Source organism: Molothrus ater, chromosome 27 (genome assembly GCF_012460135.2).
Source record: "Molothrus ater isolate BHLD 08-10-18 breed brown headed cowbird chromosome 27, BPBGC_Mater_1.1, whole genome shotgun sequence".
NCBI classification, from domain to species: domain Eukaryota; kingdom Metazoa; phylum Chordata; class Aves; order Passeriformes; family Icteridae; genus Molothrus; species Molothrus ater.
The window spans coordinates 1,822,819-1,850,085 of record NC_050504.2 but is presented as its reverse complement, the minus strand read 5'-3'; the positions used below and the strand labels follow the sequence as shown (position 1 = coordinate 1,850,085).

The 27,267-nt window shown below is 47.9% G+C and overlaps 1 protein-coding gene across 2 annotated transcripts in view; it reads right to left on the bottom strand.

The window, feature by feature from the left end:
- Nucleotides 1-27,189, bottom strand: part of NSF (N-ethylmaleimide sensitive factor, vesicle fusing ATPase) — an 81,646-nt gene extending 54,457 nt beyond the window's left edge. For both annotated transcript variants that reach the window (XM_036398726.1, XM_036398725.1), the window contains exons 1-4: nt 27,113-27,189; nt 11,230-11,315; nt 4,266-4,365; nt 1,277-1,316 (exon numbers count right to left, since the gene is read on the bottom strand). In XM_036398726.1, coding sequence (XP_036254619.1) covers nt 1,277-1,316; nt 4,266-4,365; nt 11,230-11,315; nt 27,113-27,124 — 238 coding nt within the window. In that variant the 5' untranslated portion in view covers nt 27,125-27,189. The remainder of the gene's footprint in view (nt 1-1,276; nt 1,317-4,265; nt 4,366-11,229; nt 11,316-27,112) is intronic.
- Nucleotides 27,190-27,267: the final 78 nt, after the last annotated feature.

The window sequence follows — 27,267 nt, the reverse complement described above, 5'->3', positions numbered from 1 at the left end:
CCCTGCATTGCCAAAGGGAGCCCAGGCCCATCTGCAGCAGCCCTGGAGCTGCAGAGGAAAACTCCCCCCTTGTGCAGGATCCCTGCTCCAGCAGAGCCACAGCTGGCACTGCAGGAGGGCTGAGCCCCCATGGGATGGGGCTGTGCCCCCACCCTGACACACAGGGGACAGGGACTGCTCTCACTCTGGCACTGGTTTGGTTTGTATTTGTATTTTTAATTTTCCTAGTAAAGAACTGTTATTCCTATTCCCATATCTTTTCCTGAGAGCCCCTTAATTTCAAATTTATAATAATTCAGAGAGAGGGGTTTGCATTTTCCATTTCAAGGGAGGCTCCTGCCTTCCTCAGCACACACCTGGCTTTCCAAACCAAGCCACACAGCCACAGCACTCCTCAGGCCCAGCCCTCCTCATCCTCACAGAAGATGCAGCCACCAGCTCTGCCCACAGTCCCAAAGGAGGGAATTCCCTGACCCCCTGTAGCTACTCCAGAGGCAAAGCCCCTTGGACAGCGTGCAGAGAGCAGGATCCCAGCAAGGCACAGGAGGAGCTGCCCTCTCCACAAGCACAGAGGTGACCCCTGATGGTCCAAAGAACAAATGTGGACCAAAGAACACAGAGATCCTCCTGTAACAACTCTGCCAGGAGTCTGCTCAGCATTCCAGCAGCTACAGACAGGGTCAACAGCTGCACCTGCAGCTGACAGTGATCCAAGCAGAGGGAATCTCCTCCAAACATTCACCAAGGCTTGCAAGGCTCAATGAAGACTTGAAATAGGAATAGAGATTCACCTGAGCCCTCACCTCGCTGCAGAATATTCTGGTCAGTTACTGGTGCAAACACCAGTGCTGCTCCCAAAGCTCAGCACTGCAGGGCACACTGCTGCTCCTGGAACTAAAATATCCCCATCCATTCCAGTGCTGGTGCCAAGAAATTCCCCAAGGACAAGAGCTGTCCCCTGTTAGTGGGAGTGTTCTCCAGAGACCAGAACAGGCTATCCAGGACATGTTCAATGTTCACATCTGCATGTGGACACTGACATTCCACACAGAGCCAGCAAGAGATAGCAGCAGGTATCTGGAGAAACTGCCAAAACAGCCTGCCCAGGTCTGGAGAACATTAAAAGCAGAAAAGCTGCAGAGAGGAGGAGCAGCTCCTTCACTAAGGAGGTCCTCACATCACCTGGAGAAGGACTGGAGCTCTGTGAGTTCCCAGTTCAGGATGGAAACAAGAATTCAGCTTTATGAACACATCCCAGTCACTGTGACTGACTCACCATCAATCTCCTGCCCGATGGAAAGGCCGGCCCATTTTCTCTGAAAAACAAGAGAAAAAGGTCAGAACATCTGTCCTGCAGAACAAACACCTGTCCTGCAGAACAAACAAACACCTGGCCTGCAGGACAAACAAACTCCTGTCCTGCAGGACAAACAAACACCTGTCCTGCAGAGCAAACAAACACCTGTCCTGCAGAACAAACAAACTCCTGTCCTGCAGAACAAACAAACTCCTGTCCTGCAGGACAAACAAACTCTCCTGTCCTGCAGGACACCTGGCCCTCAGAACAAACAAACACCTGTCCTGCAGGACACCTGGCCCTCAGAACAAACACCTGCCCTCTCAAAGGCAGCCTCCTCACCCAGAGGAGCAGGATCCCCCCAGAGAACCTTCAGCAGCAGAAAAAAGGAGCAGAATGGAATATCCCAAAGACCCCCAAATTACCAGGAAAGAAGTCAAAAACATTCAATAATCTCTCCAAATAATTCCTGTGACCTCAGAAGGTTGTTCTGTCCAACCCCCTTTCAGGTTGCTGGTCTCCCCACCATCCTGGAGGCAGAAGTTGTGGTGCTGGATGGGGCTTTTTGTCCTGCTCATTTCCTACCAAAGCCCAAGTCCTGAGCATCCACAGGTACCAGAATGGCTGTTACACACCCCATGAGCATTTGAAAAGCTTGTTCTAATGTGCTCCAAGGTACAATGTTACCTGAACCAATAAAAATGAAACTGCTCAAATCTTTAGGTCCCTTGGAAATTCCTTTAGAGAGCCTTGTGCTGCATGGAACTGCAGAAGTGGGAAATGGTTCATGAATTATGTGACACAAAAAAATCTAGAACCTTTCCAATTCCAGCAGTTCTGGCTTGATGCCTGCAAAGTTGTGGTTTTCCCAGGGGCTGCTGCTGTGTTACAGACTGGCTGCAGTGTGTCCCCAGCCCTCAGCAGGGCTGTGCCATGTTCACAACCCCTCAGGTACCAAACACAGGCACCAGGCACATGTAGGTGTCATTACAAACAGCTCTGGGGAGATCACATTTGAAAAGCTGCAGTTTATGGTCATTTGTATTTGCCTTTTTGTCTGGGAGAAGGAACACAATAACTTGGCTTACAAAGTGAACATTTGCCCTTTTACACCCTCTCCAATATCCACAGAATCTCCTGAGTGGGAAGGGACCCCCAAGGATCATCCAGTGCAGCTCCTGCCCTGCCCAGACACCCCAACAATCCCACCCTGGGCATCCCTGGCAGCTCTGTCCAAACCCTCCTGCAGCTCTGGGACCATTCCCTGGGGAGCCTGGGCAGTGCCAGCACCCTCTGGGCAAAGATTTGTCAGGATCTTCTCTGTGGATTTTGTTCTTCTTCAACCCCCACCATGCTCACCCGGCTGGTTTCTGCTAAAGGTTTGTCATCACTGTGCAACAATTCATGTTTTAGGCTCTCAGGATACAAAATTTGTCACAGTTTTCAGTGTTAGGAGTCAAAAATCAAGATTATCACAGAATAAAGGTGGTCAAGAACTCCATGTGAACAGTGAGCGTACACCAAAGATGTTCTGGAGGAGCAGTAAACACACAGAGGGTGTCAGACTGACTGCAACTAGCCAGGGCTCTGGGAAATACTGGGAATTTTAAAATTCAAACCCAGTATCAGGAATGCCCCAGGGCTCAGAGGGCTGAAACAGCTCTGCTGTGGAATCAGGCTGAGGGAATGGGGGTTGTTCAGCCTGGAGGAGGCTCTGGGGGATCTCATTGTGGCCTTTCAATACTTAAAGTGGGCTTGAATCTTTTTAAGGGAACAGAATTTTTAGTAGGGACTGTAGCAAAAGAAAAAGGGGAAGTGGCTTTAAACTAAAAGAGGGTGAATTGAGACAGGGTGAAAATGGTACAACCTTGCCCAGAGAGGCTCCAGGGAGCATTCAAGGTGATATTGGACAAGGGCTGCAGACAAAGGGGCCTGGTGGGAAATGTCCCTGTTCAGACAACCTTTAAGGGCCCCTTCCAGCCCCAAGAGCTCTATAGCCCCAAACACCAAGCATTCACCTCCCAGAGGCTGCAGCAGCCCCTGCACAGCCCCTTCTCCAAGGGGAGCACCAGGCCTCACCCCTTGGCTCCACAACCACCACAACATTGAAAAACCAACCCCAGCCCTGAGAGCACTGAGCTGCCCAGCACCAACATCTCCTGCTGGGCACTGGGGGCATCACACACCACAGCCAGACACTGGTGAACAGAAAACCCCCCACCCGCTCACTGGGACAGACCCACTTCTAGGAGCACGTCCAAAGGCAAAATGTCACCTGGGGGCTTGTGCCAAGGTGTGCTGAGGAAAAAAATCTGCTGTGTTTGCAGCACAGAGCAGAGAGTGATGAAAATACTGACTCAGAGACCACAACTGCTGCAGGTTCATGGGATGACACTCAGTGTGAGCTGAGTGGCTTCATCTTTCAATTTAGAAGTTAATTATATGCATTATTTATTCTAACCATCATTTTAACATCTGATGATGACTTAATTAAGAAAGAGGAGACAAAGGGGTTTGGGGTTTTTTTATGCATTTCATGGCAGTTTTCATCTAAAAATACTAACAATGACTGAATGTGGTCAATAAAACTTCCAGCAGGTCTTAAAAATGAAAAACACAGCAAAGAAACCCTTTAAAGTCAAGGGAAAATGGGGAACAATAAAGATTCACAAGGAAGGGAAGATATTGCTTAGGCTTTTCTTTTTCAAATACTTTCTTTCTGGTGGATTTTTAAAAGGTTAAATTACACATTTTCCAGTATCTTTATCCCACCATGCACTAAAAATATTTCAAAGCAATATAAGCACAGTCACTTCACTTGCAGTATGAGTATCCTTGAACTTTTGCTGGCAGAAATCAAATTTGCAACACACATTTATTCCAATTAGAGAACTTATCATCAATCCTGATCCCAAAAAAGAGATTTTGCTTATTGTGCAGCAGAGCAGAAAGTCCAATCATGCCATACCTGGGGCAAGCTGAAGGCAATGCTGCCAGGGACAACAGAGGGGTGGGTTCTCAGAGTGAAGATGTACTTGTGGTTGGGAGAGGTCTTCACCACAACATGCCTGGAAAAGAGATCAGGATTTTATTTTGATGTGTGCCACAAGGGTTCTGCATTGCTCACAGGGCTGTGGGAGCTCAAAAGGAACACCCAGCTTATCTCTGGGGCTACACACAAAAACCAAAAGCATTGGAGGCACAGCCTGACTCAGACACACAGCAGGGTGACAGAGCCCACCACCCTCACTGGTACACTGGGATCTCAAAGCCCAGCTGCAAGACTTGGCACCAAAAATCAATATTTACATCCTGACACTGTGACGTTTTCTGGAAAAACCCCCTTGCCCAGGATCTTCTCTTGGGAAGCTGAGAATCCTCAGAGAAAAATGTAAATATTAATTATCTGATTCACTTCTCCTGTGTTTGGCTGCTTTGGAATGTGGTCTGGACATTGTTTACCAACAGGTGCATCTTTGATTGGTTTCATGTGAATTGTTTAGACTCAATGACCAATCACCAGCAGCTGTGTCAGACTCTGAGGAGTCAGTCACGGGTTTTTATTATTCATTCTTGTTAAGCCTTCTGGCTGTATCCTTCTCTTTCTTTAGTGTAGTTAGAATAGAATAGAATAGAATAGAATAGAATAGAATAGAATAGAATAGAATAGAATAGAATAGAATAGAATAGAATATATAATATATAAAATAATATATACTATCAGATGTAATATAAAATAATTAATATAATATAATATAATATAATATAATATAATATAATATAATATAATATAATATAATATAATATAATATAATATAATATAATATAATATAATATAATATAATATAATATAATATAATATAGCCTCCTGAGAACATGGAGTCAAATCCTCATCTCTCACCTCGTCCTGGGGACCTCACAAACACCACCACATCCCCCCAGTAGCCCTTTACTTCAGGACTGCACTGCACAAATGAGAGAGAACCAAACCACAACCACCACAGGTTAAAATCATCACAGGTTTCACATCTCAAGCATTAACACCAGAGCACCAATATTTTACCCCCCTACAAGCACCATCCCCAGCAGTGATGCCAACAAGAAGCAGATGCAAAGCCCATACAGGGATCTGAGTGTGTTGTTTAAAAATTTGATAGTAGAAAAAAATGGGAGGAATTTCTGTACAAAAAGTAAAATCACACAGGCCCTGGGGCTGTTCCTGCTGGCACAAGTGACCAGCTGATCTTGAACTCATCTGTGTGCCTGGAAAAACAGCAGCAGTGCTGGAAAGGTGCCCTGTGGGTGCTGATGGACAGCAGGTGAACAGTGATGTGTGCCCAGGTGGGCAAAAAGGCCAAGGGCACCTGGGCTGTAGCAGAAACAGAGTGGCCAGGTCTGTCCCCTGTGCCAGGCACTGGAGTGTCAGAATAAATCAGACTCCATTTTCCTCATGGGGGAAAAGCTCCCTCTTTTTTAAATACTCACATAATTGGATTTTATCCAGTTTGACACACCTCATAGGTGACTCCAGTTGGTCAGGAGCTCCCTGGCTAATAACTTTCTTGGTTAGTAACAAGCTGTCATTCTGTATGGATTGGTCACTCAAATCCCTGGGGTGTACGTGCAGGAAAAGTTGTTTAATAAGAGATAGTTTGAATTTTTCTATCTAACAGCATATAAACAGTTTGTACAGGTGCTAGCTGTTTCTCACCCAGGAACAGATTGTTATGCTAATGAACTGCTCACACCAGCACTCCTTTCACATGGGAATTTGCAAAGTGCTACCTTGACAGGGCCAACCACTGATTTTAGGAGAGCTGGCTGGATTTTATGAGGCCTTTTTTTGTAATTTTTTTACCTTACTGCAACACTGGTGAGGCCACACCTCGAGGACTCAGTTCTGGCTCCTCACCCTTGAGGGTCCAAGGAATGGAGATGGGGAAGGGTCTGGAGCACCAGCAGTGGCTGAGGGAGCTGGGGGGGCTCAGCCTGGACCTTCTCACTGTCCACAACTCCCTGACAGGAGGGGACAGCCAGGATGGGAGGGGGATTGGCCTCTGCTCCCAGGGAACAGGGACAGGATGAGAGGAAATGGCCTCAAGATGTGCCAAGGGAGGCTTGGATTGAACATCAGGAAGAACATCATGGCAGGGACTGCTCAGGGAGGTTTGCAGGTGTCCAAGGAACACTCAGTGCCCTGGGCTGAGGACAAGGTGGGACTCAGTGATCTTTTCCTCAATGATTCTGTGATTCCATCACAGAACAGTTATAGAAGCAGAGCAGTCAGGAGCAGACACAGCAGCAGCCATGGCATGTGTCTGTCTGTCACACTCAGAATTGAAGCTGTCAGCAACAAAGATACTCAAAAGCTGCTTAGAGCTTCCTCAGACTATGCCTGCTAGCTCTTATCATGTGATAGGCAGACAGCTGGCTGGCATGGGGAAGCAACACCAAAGGAGGCTGGGATTGGTGTGTTCTGGCAGCAGGGAGATGCTGGAATCAGGGCTCACCTCATCTTCCTCCCAGAGCTGCTGGCACTGTGAGCACCCTTGGGCTACACAAGGCACCATCTCCATGGGGTTTCATGGGAGGAAGGGCAGGATGAGCTGAGCTGGCAGCCAAGGTGCTCACTCCTGGCCTCCTCCCTCCCTGCAGCCCCTGGTTTCCATGCACATGTGCTCCCTGTGCTTGCATTTGCACATGCCCAGCCAATCCAGCGCCAGCCAAGTGAGGATCTGCACTGCCTCCATCCTGTGTGCACAACAGCTCCAGCCACACCACAGGAAGGAGCATATGGCCCTTGGAGACAAGAGGAAATCTAACTCAAACTGGGAGCCATGGCAGCACAAACTGGGAGCTATGGCAGCACAAACTGGGAGCTATGGCAGCCCAAACTGGGAGCTATGGCAGCCCAAACTGGGAGCTATGGCAGCCCAAACTGGGAGCTATGGCAGCCCAAACCGGGAGCCATGGCAGCACAAACTGGGAGCTATGGCAGTTTAAACTGGGAGCCATGGCAGCACAAACTGGGAGCTATGGCAGCACAAACTGGGAGCCATGGCAGCACAAACTGGGAGCTATGGAAGCACAAACTGGGAGCTATGGCAGCACAAACTGGGAGCCATGGCAGCACAAACTGGGAGCTATGGCAGCACAAACTGGGAGCCATGGCAGCCCAAACTGGGAGCTATGGCAGCACAAACTGGGAGCTATGGCAGTTTAAACTGGGAGCTATGGAAGCACAAACTGGGAGCCATGGCAGCACAAACTGGGAGCTATGGCAGCACAAACTGGGAGCTATGGCAGTTTAAACTGGGAGCCATGGCGGCACAAACTGGGAGCCATGGCAGCACAAACTGGGAGCCATGGCAGCACAAACTGGGAGCTATGGCAGCACAAACTGGGAGCTATGGCAGCACAAACTGGGAGCTATGGCAGCACAAACTGGGAGCTATGGCAGCACAAACTGGGAGCTATGGAAGCACAAACTGGGAGCCATGGCAGCACAAACTGGGAGCTTCCAACAAGCTGTAAGCAACCTAAGTACCACAAATGCTCAAAATAAGGCAACAGCAGGAAAACTAAATGCATTTTCCTCCAGTGGTGTTCAGCAGGAAGGAGCTCAGAGAGCTCATGGAGACACAGAGGGGAAATCTCAAACTCATTAAGAGCTTCTGGTTACACACAAACAAAAGGAACAACAAATCACCAGGGCCAGGCAGCTCCCAGAGCTCTCCCAGGAGGAACTGCTGCTCTGTTCTGTGTGTAAATCCTGTCAGATCCAAGCCATGTGCTGCCAGCTCTTAGGAAGAGCTCCAGGAAACTGGGCCCAGGAAACTGCTGGGAAGTTTGCTGGCCAGGCTGAGCAAACCAAGAGAAAGTGCAGCAGACATGAATTAACCTGTGAGTGCATCAGATTTTCTGGTGTAAAGCACGAGCAGGGCTCCTGTGAGGGAGGGGATGTCTCAGGTATCCATGAGGAGGTGCCAGCAGGGATCTCATCCCATGCAGGGCATGTTTGGAAACCCACAGCAAACATTCAGCAAGGGCTCCTCAGGATGGGCTTCCCATGTGAAAGGGAACAAAAAGTTCTTAACAGGGACAAAACCCTGCCCTGATTGCTGTCCCCTCAGCCTGGCTGTGCTCAGAACTGGTTTCTCTCTCCAAACTGCACCAAGAACTGTTTTTCTCTCCAAACTGCTCTCAAGGCAGAAGCAGGACACAGAGGTGAAGATGCTGCCTCTCCCCAGCCATTACACAGCACACACTGTGTGTGCATGGCCTGGTGTGAACTCATCCCTGACTCATCCCAGCCCAGCTCAGGGGTGCAGGAACTGAAGCATGAGAAGATGATCAGCAGCAGCCTGGGGTTAAAGCATCTCCTTGATCCAAGGGCAAACTCCAGCTCTGCACCCCCAGCTGCAAACAGAGCAGAACCCTTGTGGAGGTACCACCAAAACCCCTCCTGGGAAGGCAACATGGTGAGGGACCTGAGCCAGGGGCACTGCCAGCAGAGCAGGGCTGGCTCCAGGAGATCTGCAGCCAGGGATCTGCAGCAGGGCTGGACCCAGGGATCTGCAGCAGGGATGGATACAGGGATCTGCAGCCAGGGATGGCTCCAGGGATCTGCAGCAGGGATGGATCCAGGGATCTGCAGCAGGGCTGGACCCAGGGATCTGCAGCAGGGCTGGATCCAGGGATCTGCAGCAGGGCTGGATCCAGGGATCTGCAGCCAGGGATCTGCAGCATGGATGGCTCCAGGGATCGGCAGCAGGGATGGACCCAGGCATCTGCAGCAGGGCTGGATCCAGGGATCTGCAGCAGGGATGGCTCCAGGAGATCTGCAGCCAGGGATGGACCCAGGGATCTGCAGCCAGGGATCTGCAGCAGGGCTGGACCCAGGGATCTGCAGCAGGGCTGCCCCAGGGATCTGCAGCAGGGCTGGACCCAGGGATCTGCAGCAGGGCTGGACCCAGGGATCTGCAGCCAGGGATCTGCAGCAGAGCTGGTTCCAGGGGATCTGCAGCATGGATGGCTCCAGGGATCTGCAGCAGGGATCTACAGCCAGGGATGGCCCCAGGGAGCTGCAGCAGGGCTGGATCCAGGGATCTGCAGCAGGGATGGACCCAGGGATCTGCAGCAGGGCTGGCCTCAGGAAGCTGCAGCATGTATGGCTCCAGGGATCTGCAGCCAAGGATCTGCAGCCAGGGATGGCCACAGGAGCTGCAATGCAGCACCAGCTCCAGCAGTGCCAGCACCAGGAGCTGCCCATGCTCCCTCTGACACTGCACAGCCATCTGCAGCACCTGCTCCTGACCAAACCCACTGCTGGTGTGTGAGCACCACTGCAGGAAATAAACAGCTCCCAGGGGCACAGGAACAGCCTGAATCACATCCAGCCTGCTGAGGCAGCACAGCCCAGGGCACTGCTCCCTGCATGCTGCCACAAATGCCAGCAGAGAAGGTTCTGGAAGCAAAAGGAGCACAGCCGGCTGCAGGGCTGGCAGCTGGGGCCCTGCAGGACAGCCATTCTGGAGGAAATTAAAGTTTTTATAATGCATGAGGTACAATGCTCAGTTCAGGTATTTTTGTAATTCAATTAAGTTGAAAAAAAGATCAACCTGGGGGAAACCATACTTTGAAAAGACCAGGAGACTTTTCTGCCCAAGCAGACACTTTTGCCTGCTTCTGACTCAAAAAGTTCTGCTGGTTTAGGGGGTGCTTTTGTTTGGTTTTTGGCATTTTGTCCTGCAGCTGGGCTCATGAAATCACAGCTCAGTTCATCCCTCCAGAGCCATGAGAGGTGCCAGGGCAGCAGAGCTGGCTGACAGCACAGACAGGCAGGTCCTGAACACAGCCCTGCCCTGCAGCTCAGCACTGCTGAGTTCTCCACCCTTAGCAGGTATTTTATATAAAGGTGGACAAATCATTCAGTATCTCCTTTATCATACCATTCAATATCTCCTTTATCATATCATTCAGTATCTCCTTTATCATATCATCCAGTATCTCCTTTATCGTATCATTCAATATCTCCTTTATCATATCATTCAGTATCTCCTTTATCATATCATTCAATATCTCCTTTATCATATCATTCAGTATCTCCTTTATCATATCATTCAATATCTCCTTTATCATGTCATTCAGTATCTCCTTTATCATATCATTCAGTATCTCCTTGAACATTTTTCCCATTTTTCAAACCCAAGCCCTTGTGCTGCACGTGATATTCCCTTTTAGCTGAAATGAATGGCTGCTGTCTACAACCTGCCTACTAAAATCTGTCAGAGCTCTGAGTATGTGAATTGGCTTCTTGGAATCCAAAACCCTTCTGTGTGGGCAGAGCTGAACAATGCAGGTGTTTTCCACCTACCAGAATAAACCCCAGAGTTTGGCTCCATCAGCCACCCCAAAACTGCAATTAAAGAATCCAGCTTGTGGTGCCCACACTCTGGCTGCTTCTCCTTTTTGTTCTTGTGCATGAAAACCTCAAGAACAAGAGCCCTCCTGGCTCTGCTCAGCACTCCCATATGATGTGAAAGTAAGAGGATGCCCCAAGTAACACAATAAAATGATAAAAACATATTTGAAATAGCTCAAATATTCTCACTATGTAACAGGAACAACAGCAAAATGAAAACAAGCAAAAATTATCACAAGAAGTACTTCATTAAAATAATTATTCTATTAGTTAAGCAGATGCAGTTCCCAAGAAGGAAATACTTTAGAGAAACAGTCACCCTTTTCCAGTATCTGCCATTTCCAGAAAGAGCCACACTGAAAGTTCTGGTCTCTAAAGACACTCAAGTTTTGTTCATCAAACTGCTGTGTTCACCTTTCCAAACCTGAAATGTCATTCCCCCTCCACACAAATTGTGAAAACAATTCCTTTTTGGTTAAAAGCTGAAAGAGCAGCAGTGCACACTTACTGCCCAGACTGGAAGTCCTTCTCATTCACCACAGCACAGTTGGTTAAGGACAGCTCATCAGTGGGACATCTCGCTGCTTGCATAGGCTGCAAGAGAGGAGTAAATATCAATAAAATCGACTGGAGAAAATGGGAGAAAATAGCAAATCAAATTCTATTTTTCCTTTACCAAGCCTCAAGACTTCTGCAAAAACACAAAACAGATCTCCTGAGTCCTGGCACACTCTCAGAGCCCACTGGTATCAACAAGCTCCTCTCCCAGGTTGCTCCAAACATTTCCACATGTCACAGGTGTTTGTATCCCAAAGCTCTGCATTTGGGACTATTATGTACTTGGTATTTTCTACCCTAGCTACACAAATACTTTCAAATTAGCTGGGAGAAAGCCTGCAAGGCAAACCCTGTTAACTTGCAGGTGAACCCTGCACTGCAGGTCTGGGACAAGGCAGGAGAAATCAGCATTCCCTGCAAGGTGTTTCTTGCACAGGGCACTGGGATTTTCTGGAAGCTGCTAAGGAAAAGCAGCCTGGAGCCAGAGCAGCTCCCTACAACCCTGTGCCTCAGGGCTGGGCTGGGTCACAGAGCCCATGTGGGGAGGAAGGGAGGGATAAAGATGGGACTTTTCCTCTTCCTGAGCATAACTCAGAAAACTGGAATTTCAGTTTTTGTATCCCAAAGCTCTGCATTTTGGGACTATTATGTACTTGGTATTTTAAACCCTAGCTACACAAATACTTTAAAATTACCTGGGAGAAAGCCTGCAAGGCAAGCACTGTTAACTTGCAGGTGAACCCTGGCACTGCAGTGCTGGGACAAGGCAGGAGAAATCAGCATTCCCTGCAAGGTGTTTCTTGCACAGGGGTTCTCTGGAAGCTGCTAAGGAAAAGCAGCCTGGAGCCAGAGCAGCTCCCTACAACCCTGTGCCTCAGGGCTGGGCCACAGAGCCCATGTGGGGAGGAAGGGAGGGATAAAGATGGGACCTTCCCTCTTCCCTGAGCATAACTCAGAAAACTGGAATTTCAGTTTTTGTATCCCAAAGTTCTGCATTTGGGACTATTATGTACTTGGTATTTTAAACCCTAGCTACACAAATACTTTCAAATTAGCTGGGAGAAAGCCTGCAAGGCAAACCCTGTTAACTTGCAGGTGAACCCTGCACTGCAGTGCTGGGACAAGGCAGGAGAAATCAGCATTCCCTGGAAGGTGTTTCTTGCACAGGGCACTGGGATTTTCTGGAAGCTGCTAAGGAAAAGCAGCCTGGAGCCAGAGCAGCTCCCTACAACCCTGTGCCTCAGGGCTGGGCTGGGTCACAGAGCCCATGTGGGGAGGAAGGGAGGGATAAAGATGGGACTTTTCCTCTTCCTGAGCATAACTCAGAAAACTGGAATTTCAGTTTTTGTATCCCAAAGCTCTGCATTTTGGACTATTATGTACTTGGTATTTTCTACCCTAGCTACACAAATACTTTCAAATTAGCTGGGAGAAAGCCTGCAAGGCAAACCCTGTTAACTTGCAGGTGAACCCTGCCACTGAAGCTTCCCCAGTGCTGGCACAAGGCAGGAGAAATCAGCATTCCCTGCAAGGTGTTTCTTGCACAGGGGTTCTCTGGAAGCTGCTAAGGAAAAGCAGCCTGGAGCCAGAGCAGCTCCCTACAACCCTGTGCCTCAGGGCTGGGCTGGATCACAGAGCCCATGTGGGGAGGAAGGGAGGGATAAAGATGGGACTTTTCCTCTTCCCTGAGCCTTACTCAGAAAACTGGAATTTCAGTTTTTGTATCCCAAAGCTCTGCATTTTGGACTATTATGTACTTGGTATTTTAAACCCTAGCTACACAAATACTTTCAAATTAGCTGGGAGAAAGCCTGCAAGGCAAACCCTGTTAACTTGCAGGTGAACCCTGCACTGCAGTGCTGGCACAAGGCAGGAGAAATCAGCATTCCCTGCAAGGTGTTTCTTGCACAGGGCACTGGGATTTTCTGGAAGCTGCTAAGGAAAAGCAGCCTGGAGTCAGAGCAGCTCCCTACAACCCTGTGCCTCAGGGCTGGGCTGGGTCACAGAGCCCATGTGGGGAGGAAGGGAGGGATAAAGATGGGACCTTCCCTCTTCCCTGAGCATAACTCAGAAAACTGGAATTTCAGCATGTTCATTCTGCATAAACCCCTTCACCCTGTGCAGTGAGAGTCCACAGGAAGGTTTGACCTCAGCCAGCTGCTATCCAACCCCACAATCCTTGTGCATCACTTCTCAAAAGAAATATCACATGTGAATATTTTCCACTCTACAGGAAACATCCCAGATCTGTAACACATTGGAGAAAATTAGGTAAAATAGTTAAATCCAGCCTATCACTAGGAATAAATTACTGCAACAAATTTTGTGGGGGAGTCCTCCCCTTCTTTTTATTCTCTAATGTCAGAGGACCAATCCTTTTTCAGGAGTATCTGCTCATTTTTGTCCTTTCCACTGTTAATCAGCTATCAGCAATTAAAAACTGAAATAAGTTTTTAATTTGCCAATTTTAATTTTGCCTGCCCAAGCTGCCCATCCCCATCACGGGGCAGGATGGAACATGGGGGGGGGCACACAGAGGGACCTCAGCCCATCCTACACCCTCACCCTCCCTGCTCCTGCAGAATTGTATCACAAAACAAGGGCTGAACGGTGAAAATGGTGATCAAAACGCCTCCAGAAGGGGAGAACAGGATGGAAAAGGCAGGGTGTTTCTGTCATTAGCTATGGACTGAAGACATTTCATTTGGGGAAAAGCTGAACTTGCTCCCCAAGGTGTCCTTTGTACCTCTGGCAGATACAAATTTGCAGGCAGTGCAACAGAAACCATCTGACAGCCTCAACCTATTGCTAAAATAATTCAGGGGATTTTCTCTTAAACCTCCCTTAAATCCCAGCAGCCAGCACAGGAAATGCACTGATCCCAACACACACATCTAAATCATTTCCAGGAGTTACTGCCCTGCTCTGCCTTCCTCCCCCAGCTCCCCTGGGACAAGAATCAGAGAAATTCCCCCCAGCCTGCTCTAAAGTTCAGATCAACTCTCATCCCACAATGTGATTTGTCTCAAGTACTTGCTATTTAGAAAAGGACCAACTCATTACTTTTACTAAATAATGCTCAATTGCCTTTGACATATGTGACAGCCAGAAAAGATTCCATTTTCAGGCCTGAAGTAGATTTATCTATCTGAATGCTGAGTGTAATAAAAGACTCAAATGTTCTTGTAATAAAATATATGACATCAGTGGATTTATGAGATACACAGCCTGTGTGCTGAGGCCTCTTGGCTTGGGGCTCTTCACAGCCAACATTCACCATTTTATCACTTCTGCTCCCATCTGCAGGGCACAGTTTTGTGAAGGACATGCCCTGATAAAAGGCATTACAGGGGATATTTCTGGAGAAAAGTGGACACGGAGCTCCTGGATTAAATCTTTTTACAGCACGAGTCCTCGAGTGCATTTTTAATCCTCAGTGACAAACTGCACCCAGCCAAGCTGCTGCTCCTGTCTGCACTGGGAACAGAATCCCAGAATCACAGAATCACAGAGTTACAGAAACACAGAATCACAGAATTACAGAATCCCAGAATCACAGAACTACAGAAACACAGAATCACAGAATTACAGAATCCCAGAATCACAGAATTACAGAGTCACAGAAACACAGAATCACAGAATTACAGAATTACAGAATCCCAGAATCCCAGAGTCACAGAGTCACAGAATTACAGAATCATGGAGTCACAGAAACACAAAATCACAGAATTACAGAATCACAGAATCCCAGAACCACTGAATCACAGAGTCACAGAAACACAGAATCCCAGAACCATTGAATCACAGAATCCCAGAATTACAGAATCACAGAATCACAGAACTACAGAATCCCAGAATCCCAGAACCACTGAATCACAGAATCACTGAATCACAGAATCACAAAATTACAGAATCCCAGAATCCCAGAACCACTGAATCACAGAAACACAGAATCCCAGAATCACAAAATTACAGAATCCCAGAACCACTGAATCACAGAATCCCAGAACCACTGAATCACAGAATCCCAGAACCACTGAATCACAGAATCCCAGAACCACTGAATCACAGAATCCCAGAACCACAGAATCCCAAAATCACAGAATGCCAGAATCCCAGAACCACAGAAACACAGAATAACAGAATAATGAGGTTGGAAGAGACCTCTAAGATCATCAAGTCCAACCCATGCCCTCACACCTCACCCAGACTTTAGCACCCAGTGCCATGTCCAGCCTTTTTTTAAACACATCCAGAGATGCTGATTCTATCACCTCCCTAGGAAGAGCATTCCAGTACTTTATTATTCTTTCAGTGAAAAATTTCTTCCTAATATCCAACCTGTACCTTCCCTGCTGCAGCTGGAGGCTGTGTGCTCTGGTTCTGTCAGAGACCAACCCCAGCTGGCTGCAGGTTCCCTTCAGGAAGGTGTGGAGAGCAATGAGGGCACCCCTGAGCCTCCTCTTCTCCAGGTATTGTTCTGGTTTATGCCAAGAGGGGACCCAAGGACAGCACAGTCCTGAGGAGGTGACTGCACCTGCCAAAGCATTCCCAGCATCCAGCAGCACCTGCTATTAGACCCAGGCCTGTTCCAGCATCCCTTCTGATTGCCAGGAGGAAAACAAGACCACATGATGCACTGATAAATCTCACTCTGAGAGACAAACATGCAGAACCTCACCTCTGGGTTTGTGAGAAAGCAGGAATGTTGCCTCAAAACCCAGGAGGCTTAATGACACTGGCATATTTTATTTTTACAAAGAAAAATTGCCCTGAAGAACAAACAGCTACATAATAGAAACAATCACCACAACATCTGATCTTTCAGAGATTTTTTTTTTCCAAAGCTGCAAGGACTCATTTTCCTCCACAGAAAATACAAAACTCACATGTTCACAAAATCACAGAACAGTTGGGGTTGGAAGGGCCCTCTGGGGATCATCCAGTCCAAACCCCTGCTAAAGCCCAGAAAGTGGTGCTGCTATTGGGATATTTTCACATATACATAAACCACATCTCTCATGTTCTGTCAATTCACCTCTTGTGAATCATGGAGGCTGATGGCAGAGGAAGCCAAGGAAAAACTTGTTTCTCCCCACAGAGATAAAGTGGTGGCAATGACTGAAGAGCACTGCTGACATCTGGTACTGAGAAGAGTGAAACATTAAGTGCTAAGGCAAAGATGCTCCTCATCCAAGACAACTGAACTCATTTCATTTCCTAATGCTGAGCAAGAGATTATGAAACAGCCTCTAAAGCTGAGGCAGGTTTGGTTCTGTGCCCTGTTCTCACATGGTTTGTACAAGACAAATATTGTTCAAGAACTGTGTGTTCAAAAATCTTTGTGTAAAACAGACACAGATACACATCCCATGTACATGCAGGTGCACAGAGATGGAATTCCTGAATTTCTGGCACTCAGGTGCTGGCAGAGCAGTGTTAGGAAACGTGACAACTCTGGGTACCAGACATTTCCAGTTCCCCAGCAGAGCTGCATTGAGATGGGGATCCCTACTCCAAAAAGCACCCAAGCTTTCCTGTAACAGCTGTTGGGCACCAAAATCTCTCTGAGGCCAGAGCCTCATCACCCAAAGAGGGCAGAGAGGTGCAATGCACCTGCAGAGGTGCAATTCCTGGTGGGCAATGCAGGCCACACTCCCCAGAGCCCCAGCAGAGGTTCCTGTGGGTGGAACCACGGCTGACTCCAAACCAAACTCAGCACCACGGGTCTGCCAATAGAATGAAGTTTGAATGCTGACAGGAAGAATTAGGATGTCAAAGGAGCTCTGAAGACAAACAGGGAACTGACAAGATGAATCACAGCTCCTCCACATTCTCCAGGAGTATGCTCCTGACAGGAAACACAAAGCTCTGCCTGCATCTCCAGACACCAGAGGTGGACATTACCCCTGGGGACACAGGGGACAGCAGCAGGTCCAGCAGGAGGAGGAGGAGCTGCAGAGCTGGCTCAGCACAGGGAACCCAAGGACACAACACAGCACAGAGCTGAGCAACAGCTCAGCACTGCAGGACACACGAAATGGCCATAAAACAGCAGCAGCAACAGCAGCAGAGCTCTGAGCTGCCAGGTAAGAGTGGGGGCCTGACCTGCAGGGGAAGCTCTGTGACAGGGAGAAACTGAGGAAAAAACCCAGACTCCTCTAAAGAACAATTCTGTAATATTCATAACAGGAATGACAATGTGCTGTCACCATCTGGGACACAAGCTGTCCTAAACGCTGTGGTGTCACACACACATTTTATCAAAAATCCCTTCCTTAGGAGTTTTCCTCCTGAGAAGCTGAGAGGCCTCAGGAACAAAATGTACCCAATGGTTATCTGCTGCTGTGGAATGCACCAGGTGCAGCTGGGATTGGGCTCATGTGGTTGTTTCTAATTAATGGCCAATCACAGCCCAGCTGGCTCGGACTCTCTGTCCAAGACACAAGCTTTTGTTATCATTCCTTCTTTTTCTATTCTTAGCCAGCCTTCTGATGAAATCCTTTCTTCTATTCTTTTAGTATAGTTTTAATGTAATCTATATCATAAAATAATAAATCAGCCTTCTGAACCATGGAGTCAGATCCTCATCTCTTCCCTCATCCTCAGACCCCTGCAATCACCATCACACTGTGGTTCTAAATCATTTTAAAAATTAACTAAGGAAGTTTAGTGGCTTGAAGAGAGTTTTTCTGGACATGTCAAAAAACCACTGAACAAAGCTTCCATTTTTCTGCAGCCACAAGAGGAAATCAACCTACAAGGAACCTTCTGGAGCAGCAGGCCTGGCCAGACAGGCCCTTCCAGACGTCCTGGCTGTGCCAGGATAAGCTGCTGTCCCTGGAACACACAGCCCTGCTCAGGCCTGGCCATTCCACCTGCTCCCCATGACCTCTATTTGTTTGCTGGAAGCTTTTATTCTCCTCAGGAAGGAGCTGCATTCTCTCTCAACAACAAACTCAGAAATACCAATTTTCTTCTCCTAATAAAGAGGACTGCATTGGGAAGCTCAAATCTCAGAAGTAATATTCCCATTTTTGACAAAGGCAGGGAACACTGAGCGAGCTGCCACCAAGGCAGCCTCAGCCCAGCATCCAGAGAAGCCTGGGTGAGGTGGATCCCTCCTTCCCACACCCCCGGAGCCACTCCCACGCTGTGAATCACCGCCTGTGATCGTGCTGCAGCACAGAAACCCAAACAGCCCCGAGGAGGAGAGAGGGAAGAGCTCCCCTCAGCACCTCCTGCATCAGCCAGGGCTGGAAATGAAACAGGGGGTCACTGTCACATCTTCTGAAAAATCCCCTTGCCCAGGATTTCTCTGCTAGGGAGCTGAGAAGCCTCAGAGAAAAGGAAAACAATATTATCTCATTTTTTCTCCTGGGTTTTGCTGCTTTGGAGATTGTTTATCCAACAGGTGATTGTTTCATTGGTTTCATGTGAATTGTTTTTACTCATTGGCCAATCAGGGGCCAAGCTGAGTCAGACTCTAGGAGAGAATCACGAGTTTTTCATTATTATCTTTTAGCCTTCTGTCTGTATCCTTTCTCTGTTCTTCAGTATAGTTTTAGTATAGCATTCTTTAATATAATATAGTAACATAAAATAATAAATGAGCCTTCTGAGAACATGGAGTCAGACTCATCATTCATTCCTCCCTTCCTCAGGGGTCTCAGAAAAGGGATCCCCAGGGATGTTCCCCCTGCATTGCCTGCCCCTGGCAGTGGGAACATCCCTGCCTGCTCAGAGCTCTCCCCCAGCACAGACAGCAGAAGACACAGGAAAGTTTCAGCTTTCATATTTTCCAAATTCTGCATTAGTATATAACTCTGAACTTCATATAAAGTGTTAGCAAGTTCACAGTTCACTTGGACAAAACAATCTTTTTCTAGCCCAAGAAGGCCCAAAAAGTCCAAACAACAGCGAATTGAGGAGAGCAAACTGGGAGAATGGGTCTGAATAACCTGAAGCTGTAACTGGACAATTAACCCCAATATGGAAATGGACCAAAACTTATAAAAGTATGAAAACTCCTAACTCTGAGTCCATCTGGGGTGGCTCTTGCACTGCCCAAGGTATCCTTTGATATAATAATCCCTACTTCTAATAAACCCTACTTCATTCCTTGAACACAGCCCGGCCTCTGCTGCAGGGACCTCTCAAGGCACAGCCAGACCCTGCGCCCTGGGCCCTCTCTGTCACACACTCTGTCACACACTCTGTCACACACTCTGTCACACACTCTGTCACACACTCTGTCACACACTCAGCACATTGCCCAGTTCCTGTCTCTGCGAGCAGCCCTGCACTCTCTGGGTCTCAATGGGGAAATTCCTGCCTGTCCTGGCACTCCAGAGCCACTTGATCAGGGCAGAAGGGCCTCTCCCACAATTAAAGGATCCTGGATTTTACTGCTGCTTCCCTTTGTTTGCAGAGTTGAAATGAACTCAGGTCTGCAGGGCAGCTCTGTCACTCCAGTGTTGTTTACCTGCAGTTACCAGGTGCTCACAGCTTTGAGAACCCAGCTCTGCTGTTGCCAGTATTTGCCAACATCACAAGAAAGACAATTTACAGTCCCAAGAACAGAGTTCCAAGAGCTTGCCTGATCCAAAAGAGCAGAAGAAATAAGAGTGCTACAGGAGAGCTTCTCCAAGCAGATCATCTACAGAATTACACAGGTTGCTCTGCCCAGAGATGCCCTTCTCCAGATCATTTTCCACAGTATGATCAGTGATTTTAGGAAATGCACCTGCACCTCAGCTGCTGTGCCACAGCACAGGGAGCTGCTCTCTGCCAGCTCAGCAGGAACAGCAGCTCCACCTTCCTATTAAGCAATAGTGACCCAGGATATGTGCATTTTAATTAACACATCCATTTTTTGAGTGGTTGTTGCTTCACATTCCTTCCTCAAGCCAGGACGATCAACAATTTAATTACAGGGAATTGTTGCTTGTTGTGTTGCATCTAAACATCTTTAAAAAATGCCAAGGGAATGAACCTGCACCCCACCAGAGTAAGCTGAGGTGCTGGGATGCAGGTCACAGGGTTTTGCCACATGAGCAGTGAGGACACCTCATGGGTGCAAATTTCATCCCATTTATATTTAGACAAGTTACCTGTCACAGACAACTTTTATGGAAAATCCTTTCTTTAGGATTTTTCCTCCTGAGAAGCTGAGAGGCCTCAGGAACAAAATGCAAACATTGATTATCTGCTGCTGTGGAATGTAACAAGTAGATCTTTGATTAACCCATGTTGAATGTTTGTAATTAATGGCCAATCACAGCCCAGCTGGCTTGGACACAGAGCCCGAGCCACAAACCTTTGTTATCATTCTTTGCTATTCTATTCTTAGCCAGCCTTCTGATGAAATCCTTTCTTCTATTCTTTTAGTATAGTTTTAATGTAATCTATATCATAAAATAATAAATCAGCCTTCTGAAACATGGAGTCAGATCCTCATCTCTTCCCTCATCCTCAGACCCCTGTGAACACGGTCACAGTTACCCAATGACAACAGTGAAAATGTGAGAATCTGTTAATATTAAAAATATCCGCCTTGAAATTTGCCCTGTGAAGCCCAGGATGCTGCTGTCCCTGGCACTGAACTCCCCAGGACTGAGGTCCCAAACACCACCCAGCCATCAGCAGCTTCAGATGCAGCAGCTTGCAAGTCTTGCTCTATTTTTTCCAGAAAAAAGCACATGACACAACTCCAGGGCACCAATTACTCCAGATTTTCTGACAGAAGGTCATTGCTTTCTTGCAGCCCAGGAGAGCAGAGAAAGGTGTTCTGTCTTTTCATCCTTCAAGCCTTTGGCCTCCCTGAGGGCAGGATGTGCCTGCACAAGGAGGAGCAGAGCAGCAGGGCCTGAGGAGCTGCACACCCAGCCTTGGTTTCTGAGCAGAGCAGCACAATCAGCTGGCTCAGACACAGCTCCAGGGCACTGCAACAGAAGCTCTTCCATCAATTTTAGCAACTGGGCTTCTTGTTTGGTTTTTTCTGTTCACAGAACCTTCTCCAACACAGCTCTCCAATTCCTGGGGGTCTGAAAACCTCCTGGAGATGGTCAACACGGGAGTTTCATCACAAAACTCTGGTCTCTGCCAGAGAAAACCTCCCTGATGTGAGACAGCATCCTGAACACATCGTGCAGAGCCCCCAGGCTGAACCTCAGCCCTGCACTGCAGCTCCCAGGATCCCTGTCCCACTGCCCAGGGCTGTCACTGCACCAGCCCTCAGCCCCTCCTGCACTTGTGAGAGCACCTGAACACTTCCACCAACCTGGATCAAAAAAAGAAAGATCACTCCATGACATGGGGACTGACATTTCAGTTGTTTTCATGTAAAGAAAAAGATCACTCCATGACATGGGGACCAACATTTCAGTTGTTTTCATGTAAAGAAAAAAAGATCACTCCATGACACAAGGACCAACATTTTAGTTGTTAAAAAAATGAATAAATGGTAATTTCATTGTACTGAAACTTTGTCCTGCCTGGTGGGTAATTCAGTGCCACTACTATCTAGCAAGTGCTTTTCTGTGGACTCAAGCAGATCTGCTTTGATGGCAGAATTTCTTCCAAATTCAGTCAGGATTTATCCTGAGCCTGAATGACCTCTGTGGTCTGAGGCACAGGACCCAGAACAGGAGAGGAAAACAGAAGACCTTGCTGTGCTCTGGCAGAAAATAAAATTAAAAGCAATACTTACAAAGTCCACACTTGAAATGATCCTCAAAAAGCTTCTCTGACTTTTTTAAAAAGACTTTTTCCTACTACAAAAATTATTAGCTAAGTTTAATTATTCTGGCAGGTCCACATAATAGGTGGGACACAGCAGCACCCCAAAAACTGGAGATGGAGAGGCAGCACTGCCATCTCCCTCTGGCAGTGACTTTTTAAGCACAAGCTTAGGACACACTGCTTCTGCAACCCTGAGCCAACAACAAATGAATCAAAGATGACAGGGCCAGATATGCCCACAAACATTCACATGGTCTTCAGAATTGTATTCTAAATCATTTTAGAGTTTTTAACAAATTATGTGGTTTTATTTTAAACAATTCAGCAAGGCAGAAGTCCTGAAAGCAGGCCACAAGCTGATTTGTGGTGATTTCACAAGACACTTACGAGGATGCAGAAGTGATTACAGAAACAAAGATTCACATAGAGTTTTCTCCCATTTCCCTGAAACATTGCTAAAAACCCATTTCTTCATATTACATGCTAGGAAAGACTAAAAAAAAACCAAGTGACGATAGCAGGAACAGAAGCAGGCTGCAAGAAGGAGCTAAGTTGATTCATAAACCTTCCTTTAGTTGCCTGACAACCCCTGCATCTCTGAAGGCTGCTTCCATATGTTATCAGAAATCACCTTCCAGCTTGAACCCATCAACACAAAGCCCAGCCCCCATTATTCCAAAGTCCCTACCCCAAACCAGCCCACCTAAAACCACACTGTCTGCATTTTAAGTATTTTTAAACAATACAAGCAAATAATAAGCCAAATGTTATTAATTGTCTAGTCTGTTTCAGCATTATATATTATATATATATAATATATTACCTATTATATATTATCTATTATAATATATATCATATTATAATATATTAATATAATATAACATATATTATATATAATATAATATATTAATATAATATAATATATTATATATATTATAATATATTAATATAATATTATATATTATATATTATACATTATATATTAAACATGCTATATAATATATATTATATACATAATATATATTATATACATAATATATATTATATACATAATATATATATTTTATATATAATACATAATATATAGTTTAGATATATTATCTAAGTATAAATAAATATTTATTTATGAATATATAATATTATAATCATATCATAAATTATTATATAATTAATTGCATTAATTATATAAATTATATAATAATTAAAATATATAAATAATTGATATAATTAAATTATATAAATTATATAAATATGGTAGATTATTATACATTGTAATAAATATATTATATAAGTATAGTGTAGATATATATATAAAATACATTAAATGTTAGGAATTGTTGTTCCCTGTGAGGGTGGGCAGGGTGCCCAGAGCAGCTGTGGCTGCCTCTGGACCCCTGGCAGTGTCCAAGGCCAGGTTGGCCCAGCCTGGCACAGTGGAAGGTGTCCCTGCCATGGCAGGAGTGGCACTGGGTGGGAAAGCAGCCCCAAACATCAGAGGAACAAAAATGGGAGTTTTACACCAGGGACACCCCCTAAAACACCATTGTTTCTAACCATGAACTGTTACACAAGTGCAGCTATTCCAGATCTCAGATTCCTTAGGGAAAGCACACCAGTGTCTGCTGAGGGATGCACAAGAGCACCCTGCACACCCAGGGGGTGTGAGGAGCAGCACTGCCCCACCCCAGGCCCATGGAGCTCTCCAGGCTGTGCAGACAGGGCAGAAATGCAGCCTGTGCTGGATCCACTCACTGGGACAAGGCACAGAAACCACCTGGCCTTTCCAGATCCCTTTGGGAACTAATCCCTGACCTAGTTCAAATCAATTAGGTACAGACAGCCCCAGAGAACTTCCAGGGGTTTACTTGGTCCAGGAGTCCATAACCAGCTACAGAGAGCAGATCCCACCATTCCCTCTCCTGCAGAAGCCTCAGTGCTCTCTCTGTGTGCCTAATGATCCCCATGCAGAGATACAGAATAAATTATTACAGAAACAGCCATTATTTCTAATCACCATAAACTGTTTTTCCTGTAAACTTCAATCACTCTAATCACCATCTCTTCCTTGCCATGGAGAGCCCCAGTGCAATTAGGGGAGCACACCTGAAACAGCAGCACACAATTAATCAGATTTGGCTTATCATTCACCTGAATTATTCAAAATGTTTCAATATTTTGTCTCTCTGGTACATCAGGACAGCCATTCACTTCTCCCTGTGAGAATATACTGCACAAATCAAATCACACCAGTCCAGCACAAGAGATTCAGCTCTAAGTGGCATTGCAGAACAGATTTGCAGGGCAGGAGGAGTCACTGAAGCTCCTCTTCCCACCTTGCAGGTTGAAGCACCTGTTAAAAACGCTGGCAACAGAACAGCACCCGTGTTCCAGCATCAGCTCACCTGCTGTGCCTGGAGCTCTCACACACCCCCATCCTCCCACCAAGTGTTCTGTGTTTACCCAGCCACAGCTCTGGGTCACAGCCCAGGGTGCTGCTGCCTGCTCCCCCTGCTCCCAGCCTCCCCAGCACTGCAGCTCCCTGGGAAAGCATTTGAAGGATCAGACCCAGCTTGGAGAGTGAGATGGAACACTCAGCTTAAGGATTCTCTCTGCAGCATTAACCAACCTGGTGATTCTGCAAGAACTGCATCTGTAGGCAAATCATGAAAACACTGAATACTGAGGAGCTCCCTGATAACCCAAGGAGAGCATCACTCATCCAAGTGCCAGATTAGGAGGCAGCTAAACATCAATCTTTCCTTTAAATTCACATCAATCCCCCTTTCCTTCACCAGGCTCCCAAGCTGGTCAAATTTTTCTCCCATTTCTTAGTAGCAGAAAAGCTCCAAGCAGAAGAATAAAGTTGAGGTTGATTTTTCTCCTTCCTCCCCACATCCTCAGTCCCAATTCCAGCACTAAGCATGCACCAGGGTGTTCCCTGAGGACACAGCTGGGAGGGCCCAGGGAGTCTCAGAACCACATCCAGTGTGGGTAAAATGATCTCAGCACTGACCAGAGCACTGAGCTCCTGTTCTGGACAACAGAATGCTGAAAAAACACCAGGCAAGGCTCCCAGGTTTCCCTGGGTAAGTGCAAAGGGTGAGATGAGAAAAGAAGGTGCAAGGAGGAAGGTGAGACCAGGAATGTGGAGCAGAGGAAAAGCTGTTAATGAGAGGCAGACCACAAAATGTGGGGTTTTTCTCAATTACTCAGCACATTTCAGGGGTGGCAGTGGAGCACCTGTGCTGCACAGCAGATTCCTCACCCTGCTCTGCACCACAGCACTGCACCAGCTGCCCTCCATCCACCAGCCCAGCACAGTGCAAAAAGCACTTGGAAAACCAATTCCCCAGCATTTCAACCCCTGAATGACTTGGCCAAGAATGAAAAATGTGACTTTCCCAGGCTGACACCCAGCAAAGCATGACTGAGCTCCTGGCAAAGAGCAGAGCAATCCAAACACATCCTGCAGCACCTGGACACCTGAAAAAAGGGGATGCGCAGGCACCACAAGAAGGGATTTCACAGTCAAAGCTGTTCCTTCACATTTTAAAGCCTTTCTGGCCACTTGCTGATGTGATCTATCACTAAAAAGGGATTATTTTATTTTTTAAATGAATACAGAATAAAACCACTGCACAACCCTTAAGGTGTTTCCACACAACAAAAGGAGGACCCACGTTATAAAACAGCACCTGGTGTTTTATAATGTGAGATCTCCCCAGATCCCACAGCACCAAGGGGTCACCAGAGCCTCACAGCACATTTAGGGGACCCTAAAACCTTGCTGCACACCCCAGGGAGACAGGGGCACCCCAGAGGCTCCTCAGGTAATCCCAAAATTCTGCCCCACATCCCAGAGCACCATGTCCTCACACCCCCTGTCACAGCATCCCTAAAGGTCCTTGCTCACAGGGAGAGGGGTCACCAGAGCCTCACAGCACATTTAGGGGACCCTAAATCCTGACAGCAGCACCGAGACACCCCTGGACTTCACTGCACCCCAACTCCTGAGGGAGCCCTAGGCTCATCCCACAGCACCAGGGGGTCATCACAGCCTCAGAGCACCCCAGGAAACCCCAAAATCCAGCTCTGCACTCCACAAGGCCACTGCAGCCTCACAACACCCTCAGGGAACCCTAAATGCTGCCTCACAGCCACAAGGAGAGCGGTCACCCTGCTCCTGAGGGAACCCCCAGTCCTGCCCCACACCCCACATTGCCAAGGGACCCCCTGGGTCCCACACAGCACCCCTGGGGGATCCTAAAATCCTGCCCCACATCCCAGAGCACCATGTCCTCACAGCCCCTGTCACAGCATCCCTAAAGGTCCTTGCTCACAGGAAAAAGGGTCACCAGAGCTTCACAGTGCATTTAGGGGACCCTAAATCCTGACAGCAGCACTGAGACACCCTTGAGCTTCACTGCACACTCAGGGGACCCCACAATCCTGCACCCCAACTCCCGAGGGAGCCCTACACACTCATCCCACAGCACCAGGGGGTCATCACAGCCTCAGAGCACCCCAGAAAACCCCAAAATCCAGCTCTGCATCCCACAAGGCCACTGCAACCTCAGGCAGCCGCAGGGAACCCTAAATGCTGCCTCACAGCCACATGGAGAGGGGTCACCCTGCTCCTGAGGGAACCCCCAGCCCTGCCCCACACCCCACACTGCCAAGGGGCCACCCGGAACCTGGGGGACCCTAAAATCCTGCCCCACAGGGAACAGGTCACCCTTGCCCCGGCTCCAAAGGAACCCCAGCCCTGTCCCACATGCCACATCACCAAGAGGCCACCTCAGCCTCCCGAGAGCCCCGGGGAACACCGGGAGAGGGGTGACCCCCCCCAGCCCCCCAAACCACCGGGCTCTCCACACCCTCACAGCACCGTCAGGACCCCTCACACCGCTGGGGGCGAGGGGGTCCCCACAGCCTCACAGCGCTGCCGGGAGACCCCCCAAGGGCCGAACGCCCTCCTGGCAGCGGGGCTGCGGGAAGCTCGCAAAGCCGCGGTGGCGCAGGGAGGAGCAGGAGCGGAGGAGGGGGCAGGGGGTGGGCGATAGCGGCCGGTCCGTGTCCCCCCCACTTACCCGCCCCGCCATGTTGCCGCAGCGCTGACCGACAGGCCCTGCCCGCGGCCGCCAGGGGGCGGCGCAGCGCAGGCGCCGCCGCGCGCCGGGGCGGGGCCGAGAGGGCGGGGAGGCCACGCCCCCTGCGCGATTCCGCCTTCTCATTGGTCTCTCTG